The sequence below is a fragment of the Hyaena hyaena genome, unplaced genomic scaffold (genome assembly GCF_003009895.1).
Source record: "Hyaena hyaena isolate Hyena2069 unplaced genomic scaffold, ASM300989v1 scaffold_254, whole genome shotgun sequence".
In the NCBI taxonomy this organism is placed as follows: domain Eukaryota; kingdom Metazoa; phylum Chordata; class Mammalia; order Carnivora; family Hyaenidae; genus Hyaena; species Hyaena hyaena.
Window position 1 is genome coordinate 607,109 of NW_024080890.1, and position 15,445 is coordinate 622,553.

Below are 15,445 nucleotides of genomic sequence, written 5' to 3' on the forward strand. Positions count from 1 at the left end.
CCCCCCCCCCCCCCCCCCCCCCGCGGAGCGGTGCCCGTGGGCGCCGTACCCGTGAGCAGTGTCCCGTGAGCGCCGTGCCCATGGGCGCCGTGCCCGTGAGCAGTGTGCCCATGAGCACCGGCCTCAACACGACTGACGTGTGTGTCCATTAGCGAAATGAGTCCTGGGGAGCAGAAAGGCTAAGCGATTTGTGAATTTGGAAACCGTCAAAAAACTTCCCACGTAAATTAACGGTAAATGCTTTTCTGCTTTATGCCGTTTCAGCTAAGGAAGGTGTCACAAAAACCTGGGCATCCACACAACACAATGCCACTCAGCCACAGGGAGTGGAACCCTGGTACGTGTGCCGTGTGACCACGCGGATGACCACGGAAAAGGTGCTACGTCAAAGGAGCTGCACACGGAAGACCCACGTGAGATGATCCCATCTGGAAAGTCCGGAACAGGCAGACAGAAAAATGGGTTAGGGATGGCCAGAGGTGGAGCAGGGGGCGGGGGGTGGAGAGAGACAGCTCAAGGACACTGGTCTGCTTCAGGACAAAATGCTGGAACGCAGATGGCTACACGACTCTGAACCACGGGGCTGTACGCTCGACACGGGTGACTTGTGAGGTGTGTGAGTGACAGCTCATTAACGGGGCCTTACAAGAATACACGGGTGGTAAACACAACACCCTCCTCTGGACACTGGCTCTCCTGGGGGCTCTGGGTGACCATCACCTTCCACTGCCTCCTGGGGTTTCCCTGACTGGCCCACGGAGGGCCTGTCCTGACAGGGAGTGACACGGCCAGGGAGACAGGAGCCGCCGCAAGCCGCCCACAGGCAGCCAGGAGCCGACGGTTACGCCGGCCGCACAACGCAGTTGATAAGAGAAGGACCACAGCGGGTCGGGGAACCACCTAAAAACAGCACAGAGGAAGCCACGAATACTCTAGTTTGAGGGCTGCAATCAGGTGGGATTTTCGTTTTTTCAGAACTTCCTACTGTGGTTGTTTCCTCACCTTTTAACCAAAGAAATTTCAACCAAAACAATGAGGCGTAGGCCGTCCCCGCCGCGCACACAAGCCTGCACAGACGGCAGCGGCACCTGGTCCCGGGGCGCCTGCCGGGGAAGAGACCAGGCCTCCGCGTGTCCGCCTGGCCCCTGCCCGGGCCCAAGGTGTGCTGGGTGTGCTGGTCTTCCCCAGTCGCCTGAAGAGCAGAACTGTACCCTCCAGGGGAACCCATCAGCCCCCCGCTCTGCCCACCCAACTGAGCTGACTGGGGGCCCAGGGCGCGCCTGCCCCAGCAGGCAGCAGCTTGAGGGACCGGGCTTCAGTTAGAGACTGTACGGGTCTCTCACTCGGCTCACCCACACACCTCAGCCCAGCAGGGACCCGGCTGGCCGACCCAGGGGCGCCCACCTGTCACCAGTGCAGCCCTGACCGTGGCCGCAGCACTGCCTGGAGGCCACGGGGAAGCCACATGGCACTGACTCACACCTACGGTCCTTCTGATCCGCATTCCTGGGCCAGGGGCTCCTCACAGCACCCCGGTTCGGGTCAGGGTCCTGGGCAGGGTCCGGCAACACACAGTGCCTCCCTCAGAGCCTTGAGGACGAGCAGCGGGGCTGAGACGGAATTTAAAGGCGCCGAGGGGAGACGGGCACCGCGGGTCTGCCCACAAGTGAGGGACGAGCAGAGCCAACCCCCTGCCTGGGACACGCCAGTGCCAAGCAGGGGGGCCGACAGAACCGCTCACGGTCAGCTCCAGACACAAGTGTACGAAGAGGACATCCGGAAAACCAGTTAGCGCTTGGTGTCCTCTTCCAAATTCTGAGACTTGTGTGAACTTTTCTTCCACAAAACAGGTACGAGACATAAAGGCTACTGGGAACGAAGCAGTTTACCCCGGGGGAGTCTTCCCGCACAAACGCACCAGAAGCGGGACGCGGCGGCAAAGAGCTGCACAGCGTTTTATTCAGAGACACCCGGGTGAGGCTGGTGCCCGGACAGGGAGCGCTGTCCGCAGGGCAGTTTCACGTCTCAAGGGTTCCTGACCAAGGTCAGCACAGCGTCAGCACTTTCTGGGACGCAGGCACGAGCGAGGGACCAGACCCTCCGCGGACACAGCAGGTCAGGAGCTGCTGCCTTCCGGGACACAGTCTAGGAGCAGGGCCCCCCACGGGCCTGGGCCCCCCTCACCTCAGCACAAAGCAGAGGGGCCACAGGGGAAGCGCCTCCCGGCTCGTGCTGGACCTGGTGGGGTCCCTTCTGGCTCCGTAGCGGCTGCTGCTTCGTCATCTGTGGCTCCTGTCAATCGGCCACCTTCACTCTGGCCCCCGCCCGAGGCCGCCGCTGCCGCCTCTTCCGAGCTCCTTGCACAGCTGGGCCCCCGGTCTGCTCCTGGGGTCCAGTGCGCTCAGCCCCTGAGCCCCGCCGCCGCCGCCGCCGCAACATCCTCTCCGATCCGGAGCTCAGGTCCGGACGTAAGTCCTCCTTGCCGCCTTTCCCTACAACAGCGAGGCCACGTGAACAAGGCACCGGGGAGGCCTGGTTACCTCACTTGCATCCTAAGCAAAAGTGCTGCTGGCTCCAGGGCCACACATGGGACACACAGACATACAAAGAAACCCGACATAGAAACACAGAAGCACTGATGGGCTCGGGAGCATCCCAGCAGCACGGAGGTCACGTGAGGTCACGGTGGCTCCCGGCCGGGCAGGCGGACCAGACGCAGACCTTCAGGAAAGCCAGCGGGCGGGCTCAGGAGAGGGAAGGGGCGACTCGAGGGGCGAGGAGGCTTGGAACACAGGCTGGGGCAGAGCCAACCTGCTGCATGACCAGGCCGGTGACAGGGCCTGGGGGGCCCGCCTGGCATCGCCGCACGAGCTGGGCCAGATGTAAGCCCACCGAGCGGAGGTGGCCTGGCATGAGCAGCAGCTGGGGTGACCCGGGAGACCCCTCACCGGGTGGACACCAGGACATGAGACGTTCAGCCCCCGTGAGCGAACACAGAGGGCTCGTGGCCGGGGTGGGGCCGCCACACACAGCCCGCGTCCGCGGCAACACGCAGCCCCGTGCCCGGTGCTGCAGGGCGTGGGGGCTCCGAGCAGCGCCTGGCAGGGGCCTAACCCCAGTGCCGTGCACAAGCCGGGGTGAAGGGGCAACAGAAGGGAGACAGCCAGCCGGCACCAGAGCCCCGTCACCAGCAGGCACCGCGAGTCCTACCTGCCTTGTTCTGCGACCCGGATTTGGGCAGACGCTTCTTCGTCTTCCTCTCCCGCCCCCCTTCCTGCAGGTACCTGTAGGCCTTTTCTGGAACGTCCTCCTCAGGGAAAAGTCCTAAGGACCAAGGCAGGTGATCAGGAGGCAGAAGGCGGGTTGTGATGCTGATGCTGTGAGTTCAGGGCTGCAAACCGCCACATGGGTGTGGGCCACCTCTGGGCACCCCGTGCGAGAAATCTCCACGGGCTCCGGCAGGAAGTGGGGCGGGCGGGTCCCTTCGGCACCTACCTGATGCATTCTCTAAAAACCTCATGCTGAGAGCGCCAAGAGCCCCTCCGGGCCAACGGCGCTGTTCCCTATGCTGGCAGGGGCGGTGCGTGTGAAACCCACCAGACATACACACGTCACCGTACGTGAATCTTCCCTAAACACCCCGAACTTCGGCTCACGGGGAGCACAAAGCAGTTGGAGGTAGGGTGTGATGGGGGGAGGGAGACACCCGATAATGGGAAGCCCCGACGGTGGAACCGGACACCCTCCCGACGCCACTGTTTACGCTTCTCGAGGGGAGGCAGGGGAGGGTCCATCTCCAGTCACAAGCGGAGAAGACATCCTTCAGAAGAAGCCCCGTCACCAGCCCCTCTGGCCACACCCTGAGAGGCGCTGCAGTCCACACGGCGTGCGGGCAGCAGGGCGGGCCTGAGAACTCCCTACGCACCCAGATTCTCGGGCACCCTGCCCGGGGACCCGCGCGGGGTCACAAGCGGGGCTGAGCCCGTGCGCTGGGCCAGGGCGAGCGGCAGGAGCCCCCGCCCCCGCAGGCCAGTCGTGCCGGGAAGACGAGGAGAGCCGGGGCTCGCCGGGACGACAAGGCTGCGGTCTTGGCCTGAGGTGCTCACCTTCAGCGAGGTCCTGCAGCCTGGAAAGAGAGACGGGCGCTCAGCGCGGCCGCTGCACGAGGGTGGAGGCCGGGCCCCGTGTGCACGAGCCACCCCGCAGGGAGCCCCCCACCCGTGCTCTGAGGTCAGGACGGAGGGGAGGCACCAGGCCAAGGGGCCAGGGTGAGGCCAAGGGTGGAGGGAAGGGCAACTCACTTCCGGATCACCTTGTAGAGGCGCTTCCTGTTCTGGGAAGGGGTGTCCCGCTGACTGGCCGCTGCGAACAGTCTGCTGGCCACCGCCTCGTAATCAAACTGTTGCCCAAAAACAGATGCCGGTCACCTCCCAGGTGCTCTGGGAACGGGAACCGAGCAGAGAGCACAGGGACCGGGTCACAAGAACGTGCCCTGATGGCGTCCTCGAGTCCCCTCCGCTAATGCTGATTGTGTACACGTGTGAGGCAGTGAGCGCGACCCCAGTGCCGCCCACAACGTGAGGGGCCCAAGCGGGCCGGCCTCTCTGTGACGCCCCCACCCCCACCCCGGGCAGCCACCTGAAGAAGAGCAGAAGACACGTCACGTTAACTCTGACAGATGCTACTTTGGCCGGGACACCTAATTCTTACTCGCTTAACAAGGAATCAACATTTGAAAAGTTAGTAGTAAGCACTGTGCGATCCCAACGGGCCCGAAGCCACAGGTCTGTTCACCGGGCTCTGATTCCGAGCCCAGTGCTCCGAGAGGCAGCAGCGAGCATGGCACTTGCAGGGACTCCGTGCTGCTGCACCTGAGGGGCTGGAGCCAGGGCGCGAGCCCAGGCCACCCACCTGGAGGACGGGGCCCGTGCTGTCCTCGCCGTCTCCCGCCAGCTCGTCACTTGTGTCAGGTGCGGCCCCGCGCACAGAGCCTGGAATAAAAGGGCCCCGTGAACAGGTGCCCGCGCCCAGTGTGCAGGGGACCCCAACATGAACACCTGGGAACCCGGAGCCCCATGTGCCAGGGCCCGGGACCCAGGCAGGTGCAGGCCGCGGTGGGGGTACCGGCGGCCTCACACTGAGGGGCAAGGTGCCAGTGCAGGCCCGGAAATGAAAGCGACGTCCCAGAGGAGGCGGGGCCTGAGCAGGCCTGAGAGCGAAACTATGAGAGAATCACAGTGCGCGTCTTACGTAGCCAACGTAGCGTCAGAAGGTCCAGAGGCAAGGAAGGGGGGCTAGATCCCGCCACCACAGGACGGCCCTGATCTTGGGCCACAAAGACCGTGTTCAGACCACTCGGGGCTGTGCTGTCGCTGCCTCCAGAAGGGTTCTGGACACCAGGCAGGCGTGTATGACAGAGATGGGGCGGCGAGGCCACAGGCAGGCTTGGGAGCCTGCAGGACACTGCTGGATCCGCCTGTGTCGGGGCGACTCGGCCATGGAGGAGGATGGGCAGGGCGTGCAGGGCGGCGGGATCAAACGCAGGGGGCGCGGGGGGTGGGGAATACGAACACAGCCGCCAGAAGCTCTGCAGGGCGCGTGAAGACCCACAGGGGTGGGGGGGGGGGGATGGACCCTTGAATCTACGCAGTCAAATGACCTTCCGTAAGGGCCCTAGGACCATTCACTGGGGAAGGACGGCTCTTCCACGGACAGAGCTGGGAAAACCGGACATCCACGTGCGAGAGCGCGAGGCTGGGTCCTGACCTGGCACCAGACACAAAGATCGGCTTCACGTGGATGAAAGCGCTACGTGCAAGAACTCAAACGATAAACGTCCGAGAAAAAACAGCAAGACCTTCATGAGCCCAGACACAGCAGGACTTCTCAGGTGTGGCCCAGAAGACGCACGTGACAAGGGACAGGCCACCTGAACTTTATGAGAATGAAAACTTCTGTGCGCTGAAAGCTGCTATCAGAAGGCAGCACACGAAAGGAAGAAGATACCTGCAAACCACACACCCGACCAGGCGTGAGCGTCCAGGATGCACGGGGAGCCCGAGGCTCAGCAGCACCCCTGCCCCACCCAAAACCAAAGGCCTGGAACCACCAAGCGCACGAGGATGCTCTGCACCTCGGATGTCCCGATCGTCAGGGACACGCAGACCAAAGCCACAGCAAGACACCCTCACGCCCACGGGGAGGCTCCCGCCAACAGGACACCGGACCCCCGTGCATGGCTGGTGGGAATGCAAAATGGCGCAGCTGCTGTGAAAACCACGTGTCGGGGGGTCCTCATAAAATTTAAGGAATTACATGTGACCCACAATCCCACCTTGGGGGATTTGCCCCCGAGAACTGAAACACGGACTCCGAGAGATCCTTGTTCAGCCACGTTCACTGCTGCATTCTTAATAGCCACGATGTGGAAATCACCCCAGGGGGGCTGGATGCACATAACGTGGTCTATACGCAGCGGAACACTATTCAACCTTCAAGGGAAACAAAGTAGAGAAACACAGACGTGTGCGTGAGGATGTGACGCTGAGTGAAAGCAGCTGTGGCCGCGTACCGTGGGATCCCCTTATATGAGGCCCCAGAGCAACCAGAGTCACAGAGATGGAGAGCGAGGGGGGCGAGTGGCTGAGGGGAGAGGGGTCAGGGTTTAACAGGGACAGAGATTCAGTATGGAAAGATGGAAAGTTCCAGAGCCAGACACTGGGGACAGCTGCGCAACCGCATGACCGCATACCACCACCCAACTGAACGCTTAGAATGGTTACCGTAGTAAACTCTGTTTACTGTGTATTCTCGCAGAGTCAGGGGCAGGGAGAGTCCTGAAGCTGGTGGCAGACGCACCCCTGCAGCCACAGGCCACAACCCAGGCCACAGGCCACCTGAGATCAAGTGACGTCCCACAAGGACCCACATTAGCATCAAGACTCCAAAGAGACCCCAAGTCCTTCTGTGGGACGTCACCCACAGCCCGTCTCCCAGCGGTGCACCCCAGCACTCACTCACCCGCCCCAGCTTGTGGGCACCTCGTCTGTACCTGGTGCTACTCCCGGCACTGGGGACACAGCCATGAGCAACAGAACTCCCCGTCCTGGGGGAGCCAACATCCGGTGGGGCAAAACCGACAAAAGTGACTTATCTAACTTTAAGTGATTTGTGCCAGAAAATGCGGCATCTTGCAGAGAAACCCAGTGAACGAGGCCAGGCAGGGGCTGGGAGGCTGTGTTTAGACAGGGTGGGCCGGGTGGGCCCAGCGACAGAGGGCAAGGACCGGAGAGGAGGCGTAAGCAGGGCAGAGGCGCTGGGAGGATCCGAAGTCAGAAAGGAGCCAGGGAGTCAGAACAGCGTCCTGGGAAGAGAGGCTGGGGGGGACCCACATGCTGGTTTCTGAAGGCCGCCCGGGTCTGCCGGGCCGAGGACAGAGGCTGGGGGACAGCTCAGAACACGGGGACCAGGCCAGAGGCGAAGGCAGGGACCCCAGCAAGCCCCCAAAGCCTGCCGGGCCAGGACAGGCGCCGGCACGCTGGCTGCGCTGTGACCCTCACCTCTGCGCGACTCCTTGGACGGCACGTGCCGCTCCCGCTCGTCCTCCGACGGCCCGCCCCCCTCGTGCGCCTCCAGCTCGTTCATGAGGTCCTCGATGGCAAACGGCGCCTGTTCCACGATCGTTTCAAAGACGCCCCGAGTGATGTTATGCAAGACCAGGGAGCTGCGGGGAGGCCGGAGCCGGAAGCGGGCCAGTTAGGTGGACGCCCATCCATCCATCCCCACCCACGCGGCCATGCCCCTCCCCGCCCCCCGTGCCCCCGTCATGCACAAGGGACTTGGCCTCTCTCCCCGAACGGGAGCCGCGCCTTCCCAGAGGTGGGCACCCCGAGGGAACTCCATGAGAAAGAACTGGCCGGGGAAGCCCCTGCCACTCACTCCTTAGTCTGGGCGGCGATTCTGCAGAAGGGCTCGATAAACTTGAGGTTCTGGTCCGCCGTCAGCTACGGAGGAAAGAGACAGGCACGGCCTGAGGCCTTCATGCCTGAACACAGGCCAGGGGCTCGGCCGCCACCCTCAGCCACCATCCTCACCTCAGCGGCGCCCACTTTGCTCAGCTCCTCCAGGAAGATCTCAAGGAAATGGCTCTTCACCCCGTTGGGGGCCTGGCTGTCGGGGTGCAGGATCTCCGTTGTCAGCAGCTCCAGCAGCTGCTCCACCTGCCTGAGGAGGGAGACAGGCAGGTACGGCAGGCGGCCCCCGCGGGCGACGACCCCAGCAAGGACCCTCTACCCAGTGCGGAGCTCCGACGGGGCACCATCACGGGCAAGCTCCCCCCTTCCAAGGCGCTGCCTTCCGCGGGTGCCGCCATGGTGATCCGGGTCTGTCCCGGCACAAAGGACTTGTAATTACAGAGGTGGGACCGCTGTCGGCGCCCGCACGTGGGGCAAGACTGCATCTCAGCTCCAAAGGCCTTCCCTTCTGTCACCGTGGTGGGGCCTGGCGTGACGAGAGGCTGCCCCAGCTCGTGTCGCACTGCTGTGTCCTCATGGGGAAGGCACACCAGGACAGAGCCCAAGGAGAGGAGGCGGGAGGCCGGTTCCCTGGTTCCACAGAGTGCGTGGCCCGGTCTGCCACCCCCCCAGCATGCTGGTCTCCGTGGCCTCAGAGGCCTGGGGCTCCAAGGTTAGAGAGCCCTGGCGACCAGTCTCTGCCACTCTAGATGCATCGAGGCGCTTGGTAACTAGCATTCCCTTCGCCTGACAGTAAAACGCGCCTTCTGTAACGAGCCGCGTGGATGAAGCGATGCTGGGCCGCTCAGGGGACTCACCGGCTGGGGAAGGGTGCCGCTGGCGGCTCAGCAAAGGGACCCCTCACCCAGGCCAGTGCCAGTAACCAGGCTCAGGCAACCGCGTGGGCCGGCTGGGCGGGGACAGGCAGCACTGCTGACCCCAGGCCAGCGGGAGGTGACCAGCTTCTTCTAAACGATCTTTGCATTCGATTCCCGGCAAGGAGGGCAACCAGAGTTAACAGAAATAAGACGTCCCTTTAACATGATGCTCTGCATAGGCACCGGCCACCTACGGGGACCCAAATCCTGTCCGGTGGGCAGGCTGGCCTCGGGGCCCCCAGAATCACTCACAAGCAGAGGCACCCCTCCCTAAACGCGAAGTCACTCATGATCAGGGACTACGGTCTGCTCCTGCTGAGCGTGTTTACGTGCGAGAACGCACCCCAGGGCCAAGGACGGCGCCTCCGCAGAGGACGAACCGCCTGGGCCGGACACACGCCTGGTGCGGCAGCGGCCGGAGGCAGTGGTTTTAGGGTCCACATACTTAAAATGAGTTCCTTTGGCATACAATTCTTAGTCACAAGACCATTCAGGACACATCATTTCCGACCCCCTCCCCTTGCCCCACCCCGACACCACGCAGCAGAATGCGGACGCGAGGGCGTCTTCACGCGTCATCTGCACCTCCTGCCCCGCACGCAGACCCCGGCAGCACCTCGTTATCTGCTGCACTTAGCATTGCCGTTCAACGCTCACAGAAGCGTTCTGAGCTCCTTACACTGGGAACGTGTCACTCTCACGAGAAAACAAGCGTAAAGAAACAATTTTAATTTTAAAAGCTTTAAAAGGGCAACTCAGAAACCCATCTGGTGCCGCGGATCTCGGCCCGCCTCCTGGAGGCGTCGACAGTGGCTGCCACCACTGGGACACACTGCCCAGGTGGCCTTGCCGGGCATGGTCCCAGGAGTGGGGAGGAGGGCTTGGGCCTGGAGCCGGGGGAGCCCCTGGCTGGCTGCAGACCTGGGGCTCCTGATACGGGGCACGCTGACCTCCCCATTACAGACGCCACTGTCAAAAGTGTCAAGTCTGAATGAATTAAAAATGTCTACAACTAGACACAAATAGCACAATAACAGAACCAAACGCACCACCTTATACTAAAAACAAAAGCGCCTTAGCTGTGTGTGAACCACGCTGAGAAACAGGATTAGGTTATTTATAATGAGAACTCAACTTGGATTCAGAGCAAGAACTCACCAACCAGCGAGGCTGAAAACACTCATTCCCACAAACACAAGAACCAACTATAATTTTATAAATCCCTTCACATGAAGCACCATCGGGTCACCTTTAACGGGAAGGCTGACTTCTCTTTTGTGACAAACTACAGAAGAAACACATGACCCAGCCCCCCCATGAAGGAACGCAGGCTCGCCCGGAGCAGCACAGCGGCTCAGGATGCGTGGTGGTACTGACCTTTCTTCCCACCCCTGCATCTTCAGGGCCTTCAAGGACTCGCTCAGGACCATCCGCATGAGCTGTGGCATGAACGGAGACCCTCGTTAGTGGGAGCAGAGTGCCGGCTTCCCCAGAATCCCCTCCGCCCCGGTCACCCCTGGGGCCCAAAGCGCAGAGCAGGCCCCCCAGAGCTGCAGTCGGACAGGACAGCAAGCCTTCGGGGCTCTGAGTCCGGAGAAGGCACCGCTGCCCCCACGATGGGATGTCACTGCCTTCCAAAAGCACCGGGAATTCCAGCTCTCAGGGGACACGTTCAGGGGTGCTGGCAGCGCCAGAATCAGAAGCCAAACGGAAGTGTCTCGTTTCAGCACTGGGAGCAGGGAACCACGTGCGGGTCCCCCCGGGGAGGCCAAGCACTTTGGGAAAACCGGGTCTGAAACAGGACGGCCCCCCTGGGTCCCCCAAGGACTGCTCTCCCCAACACTGGACGCATCTGCTCGCTCTCACCCTTCACATCGAGTCCTGACTCCTCCCGCAACTCCCCGCTACAACTGCCCTTCCACCCGGTCTCCCTCCCGTCCAGAGGCGAAGCAGCACGCCCTGAGGGGTCCGGCAGTAGCGAAGGGACAGAGGGCGCACAGGGCACAGCTGGCGCCCAGAAGACCCAGTCCCTGGGGACACAAGGGCCCATGTGCCATCACTCCCGGTGCCCAAGGCAGGGCTGTGCTGCTGGCCGCACTCACACGGGCCCCCACCTAGCACAGACGCCATCCTGCCGGGGTCACAGCAGCTACGTCTCAGGGGACGGGGAGCCAACTTACACAGAAGCCCCTCTGTCCCATAAGCCTGTACCCCGTGTGAGCACCCAGCCACCGTGGCCCTGCCCTGAAGGTTCTAGCGCCCACCCTCCTTCCTTCCTGAGCTCCATGCCCTGCCCGCTGGCTGGCTCTCACCTTGACACCTGCGACACACAGTGTCCACACGGCCCCATCTGGGCTGGCAGCCAATCCGAGTAAGGAGAGCCCCGCAGGGCCCGTCCCCAGCGAGGCCCAGCCAGCACCCCACCGCGTTCCCCCACTGGGGCCTGCCCTCAGCTAGCAACCCTGGCCCAAGTCCCAGCGGACACCACTGCAGTAACGAGACTGTGGTCCACGTGGGGAGGAGGGAGGGCGGCGAGATCCCGAGTCTATAAAGCTCCACTTTTCCTGCATTTCTGTCAGCAAACGAGTAGCCCAAGTTCGCAGGAACCTACGTTCACAGGAAGGCAGCGTGTGGAAACCGGCGACCCCACCTATAACTACCAGGTGACTCATCCTCACACAGAGAAAGGTATCACAGGCGGGAGCCCGCTGTGGCCCCGAGGGTCTGGGCCGCGGGCATGAACCTCACGCAGGCTTGCCGGCTCCCACAAGTCCACGGCTGCTTCACCAGGGATGCGCCACCAACTCCCCCCAGACACCCCTGCTCTAGACCAAAACCCGCGCATCAAGTTCTGAAGCGTCCTTGCGCTCGCCAGCCCTGAGATGGGGTGGGTGCTGGAGAGGCCCAGGCCCGTGCTCCCCTCAAGGCCGTCAGGGCAGGAAAGGCTCAGAGGCCACACCCCTTGGTGCTGTGCCCCCACCCTGCGCCCTGCCCCTCCCCCACTGGCACCGCGGGGCCCTCCTCACCATGTAGAACTTATCCAGGCGCAGTCTGTCAATGCCAGGCCACTCGCGGTTCATGGTTTGCCAGAACGTCTGAAGGAACAGGTGCCCTGAAGGAGAGAGGCCAGAAGGGGGTCACGGGAACGCAGAGGCTGCTCTCAGAAGCGAGGTGACAGAGTGTGGGGAAACGCGGTCAGGACGGCATGCGCGGCCAACCCCGGGTCCCCAGCCCCAGGCCGTGGAGCTCAGAAGCAGGGTCAGAACCAGGCTTAGAAAGGGGACTAGGGGGACCTCAGATGGCAAGCAGAGCCCAGCTACAACCTCAAACCGCAGCCACGGCCTCTGAAGAACAGGCGCACAGAGCTGGCAAAGCCGCCAGCCAGTGAAGGGGCTGCTCCAGCCAGCACCCGCCCCTGACACCTGGCCCCCACACCCGCTAACCCGCTCAGGCACATGACACTACGGATAACACGAAGTCACACACACAGTGCGACAGGCTGTGTCCCCCAAATGCACGTCGAAGCCCTAACCCCAGAATCTTGGAATAACTTTATCTGAAGATCAGGTCTTTAAAGAGGTGATGAAGGTAAAATGCGAGCAGTGATGTGGCCCTAAGCCAATCTGACTGGTGTCCTTGTAAGAAGAGCTCAGGACACAGACACACAGAGGGATGAACAGGTGAGGACAGCGTCTGCACAGCCAGGAGCAAGGCCTCGAGGAACCAGCCCTGCCCACGCCTTGTTGGGCACCTGGAGTTGGGCACCACAGAACTCTGCAGGGAGCGCAGCAGCAGCCCGAGCAGGGGCTCCCGCTGGCTCTCGGTCTCGGGACGCCAGCCCCCCACGCCTGGCAGCTGGCGCCCAGCAGCTCTGCCCTCATCCCAGGGCCTCCCCAGGGCAAGGGTACTCACGTGCCTCTGTGCTCTGAAAAGCATGGATGAGCTGGGAAATGGTCCTCCCTAGTTCCTCCTGTGTGGTACACAGTGAAAATCACTCTCAGACCCTGAAGAAACGTGGTCTTACAAGAAGCCACAGCAGAGAGGGGGGTGCCCGGGGGGCTCAGCAGGTCAAACATCTGACTTCTGCTCAGATCATGATCTCACGGCTCTTGAGTTCGAGCCCTGCATCGGGCTGTGTGCTGACAGCTTGAAGCCTGGAGCCTGATTCTGATTCTATGTCTCCCTCTCTCTGCCCCTCCCCACTCATGTTCTGTCTCAAAAATAAATATTAAAAAATTTTTTTCATGTAAAAGGATGTTATTACAATATTTTTTGGGTTTCTTGTTTATCTACTTATTTCACTGTTTTTTTTAATTTACATCCAAGTTAGTCAGCATATAGTGCAACAATGATTTCAGGAGGAGATGCCTTAATGCCCCTCACCCATTTGGCCCATCGCCCCTCCCACAACCCTCTGTTTATTCTCTAAAGAGTCTCTTATATTTTGCCCTGCTCTCTATTTTTATATCATTTTTGCTTCCCTTCCCTTACGTTCATCTGTTTTGTACCGTAAATTCCTCATATGAGTGAAATCACATAGTAACGGTCTTTCTCTAATTTCCCTTAGCATAATACTCTCTGGTTCCATCCACGTAGTTGCAAAAGGCAAGATTTCATTCTTTTCAACTGCCGAGTAATAATCCATTGTATACATAACCCACATCTTCTTTATCCATTCATCCATCGATGCACATTTGGGCGCTCTCCATACTTTGGCTACTGTGGATAGCGCTGCTATAAATATGGGGGTGCATGTGCGCCTTCGAAACAGCCCACTTGTACCCCTTCAACAAATACCTAGTAGTGCAATTGCTGGATCGTAGGGTAGTTTCATATTTAATTCAAAAAAATGTTCTTAATGAAAAACAAAAAAAAAGCATCAAAGCTGTAAAACTGCACCCAGTGTCTTGGGCCACATGAAATGCCCATCTGTCCACCCACTGATCCCGCTGCTCCGGCTTCTGCTGGCCCCTGCCCCCCACCACACACACACACACACTCACCTGGAGGAGTGGCTTGTCCTGCATCCACATGCAGTAAAACAGTCCTTTCCAGACCTTCAGCAGCTCATCGTGAGTGAAACCACCTGCACCGGGATCGGCAACACTCAAGTAAAGCCAAGGTTTTAACGCCAGGAACAAAGCCAGAGAAAAGCGACTCCCTGAATTACATCAAAGCCTCGCACCGTAAGGGCACCTGGCCGTCTCCTCCCATGCCATCCTCTTGGCTCAGAACCCGCTGGGCCTGGGCCTAGTCTCCCAGGCAACGGCCATTCATTCATTCAATAAACAAGAACCTACAAGTATCTGTATTCCATTTCTGGACTCTCAACACAACGGGAATTTGATGGTCCTAAGTCACTCAGCTCTGCACTTGGCGTGTGCGCACTTTTGTGCCAGGCTTCAAATTTTAAAAGAAAAAGTTAAACCATTCAGATTAGTAAGGGAGACATAGAGAATCGCTTGAAATATTTACAGAGATCCTACATAAGGGCCTGGCACTCCGTTCCGGAAGCCACGTTTCTGACTTTAGCACCAGGAACGGACTCACCTGGAGGGTTCCGGACTCATTAGGGCTAGAATGGGACTCAATAATTTGCATTTCGAACACAAGTCCGAGTGACGCTGAAGCTGCTGATACAGGCCACGTTTTCAGAGCCAGCGTTAAAAGAGACCAGTTCACAAGAAGCATGTGCTCTGCCCTGGCAGAGGCTACACTGCAGTTAACTCACATCAAACCCAATAATTACACAAAGAGGAAACTGCCGACGGCAACAAATGCCGCACTGAGGGGAAAAGCCGAGCGCCCAAACCCCGGGTAGCAGAGATACGGGGACACACGGCCTGATGACGGCGCCGGTTCCCGGAGCGGGGATTCTGGGCTGAGAAAAGGAGCTAAGACCTGGAGAGGGGGTTCCACGAAGAGGAACACGTGGTCACCGCCCCCGCGGGGCCGCAGGTGGCTGCGGAGGGGAGGGGACGCAGGCCGAGAGCTCGGCGGGCAGGGGAGGGGAGCGTGGGGAGCGGCACTCGGAGGCCCCGCCGCGCCGGCCCGGCCACGTGGAGGTGGAGGTCCCGCGTGGTTCGCAGGCCCCACCCGGCCCGCGCCTCCTCCGGCCCCCAGCCGCCCCGCGACCCCCGCCGCGGTCCCACCCCGCAAGGCGCCCCCGCCCCCGCCCCGCCAGGCCCGCGCCAACCTGCCGCCCGCTGAGTCCTGGCGACGATGTATTTCCGGAGCTTCCTGACCGCCCGGTCCCGCGTCACCTGCTCGTTCCCCGCCAGACGCTGGGCCAGCTGGATCTCCGGGGGCAACTGCACGCGGGGACCCATGGCGAAAGCCACCGACCCCCGCACACCCGGGACCACGTCGCTTCGCCTGGGCGCGCGCGTGACGTCACAGACCGCGCCGCTCTCTCTGGGTCGTGCGCGTGACGTTACCGCCCTCGCTCGGCGCGCGCGAATGACGTCACGGACCGCGCCGGCCTCTCGCGGGGAGCAAATACCGCCGCCTAGCGGCCGGTCCAGAATGGCCGCTTCGCCTGGCTCTGCAGGGTGA

The 15,445-nt window shown here is 61.2% G+C and overlaps 1 protein-coding gene across 2 annotated transcripts; it reads right to left on the reverse strand.

Moving 5' to 3' along the window:
* Positions 1–1,936: 1,936 nt before the first annotated feature.
* On the reverse strand, positions 1,937–15,270 carry RRP1 (ribosomal RNA processing 1). 2 transcript variants are annotated; one of them, XM_039245501.1, is made up of 13 exons: positions 15,087–15,270; positions 13,894–13,976; positions 12,803–12,860; positions 11,917–12,002; positions 10,268–10,329; positions 8,094–8,223; positions 7,939–8,003; positions 7,560–7,723; positions 4,912–4,991; positions 4,302–4,399; positions 4,107–4,126; positions 3,211–3,324; positions 1,937–2,492 (listed from the first exon to the last, which is right to left on the reverse strand). In XM_039245501.1, the coding sequence occupies exons 1-13, from the start codon at positions 15,217–15,219 to the stop codon at positions 2,296–2,298; spliced, it is 1,290 nt and encodes a 429-aa protein (XP_039101432.1). In that variant the 5' UTR covers positions 15,220–15,270; the 3' UTR covers positions 1,937–2,295. The 2 variants fall into 2 exon arrangements, with proteins under 2 accessions (XP_039101432.1, XP_039101434.1); XM_039245503.1 differs by having other exon boundaries at positions 2,364–2,492; positions 3,215–3,324.
* Positions 15,271–15,445: the final 175 nt, after the last annotated feature.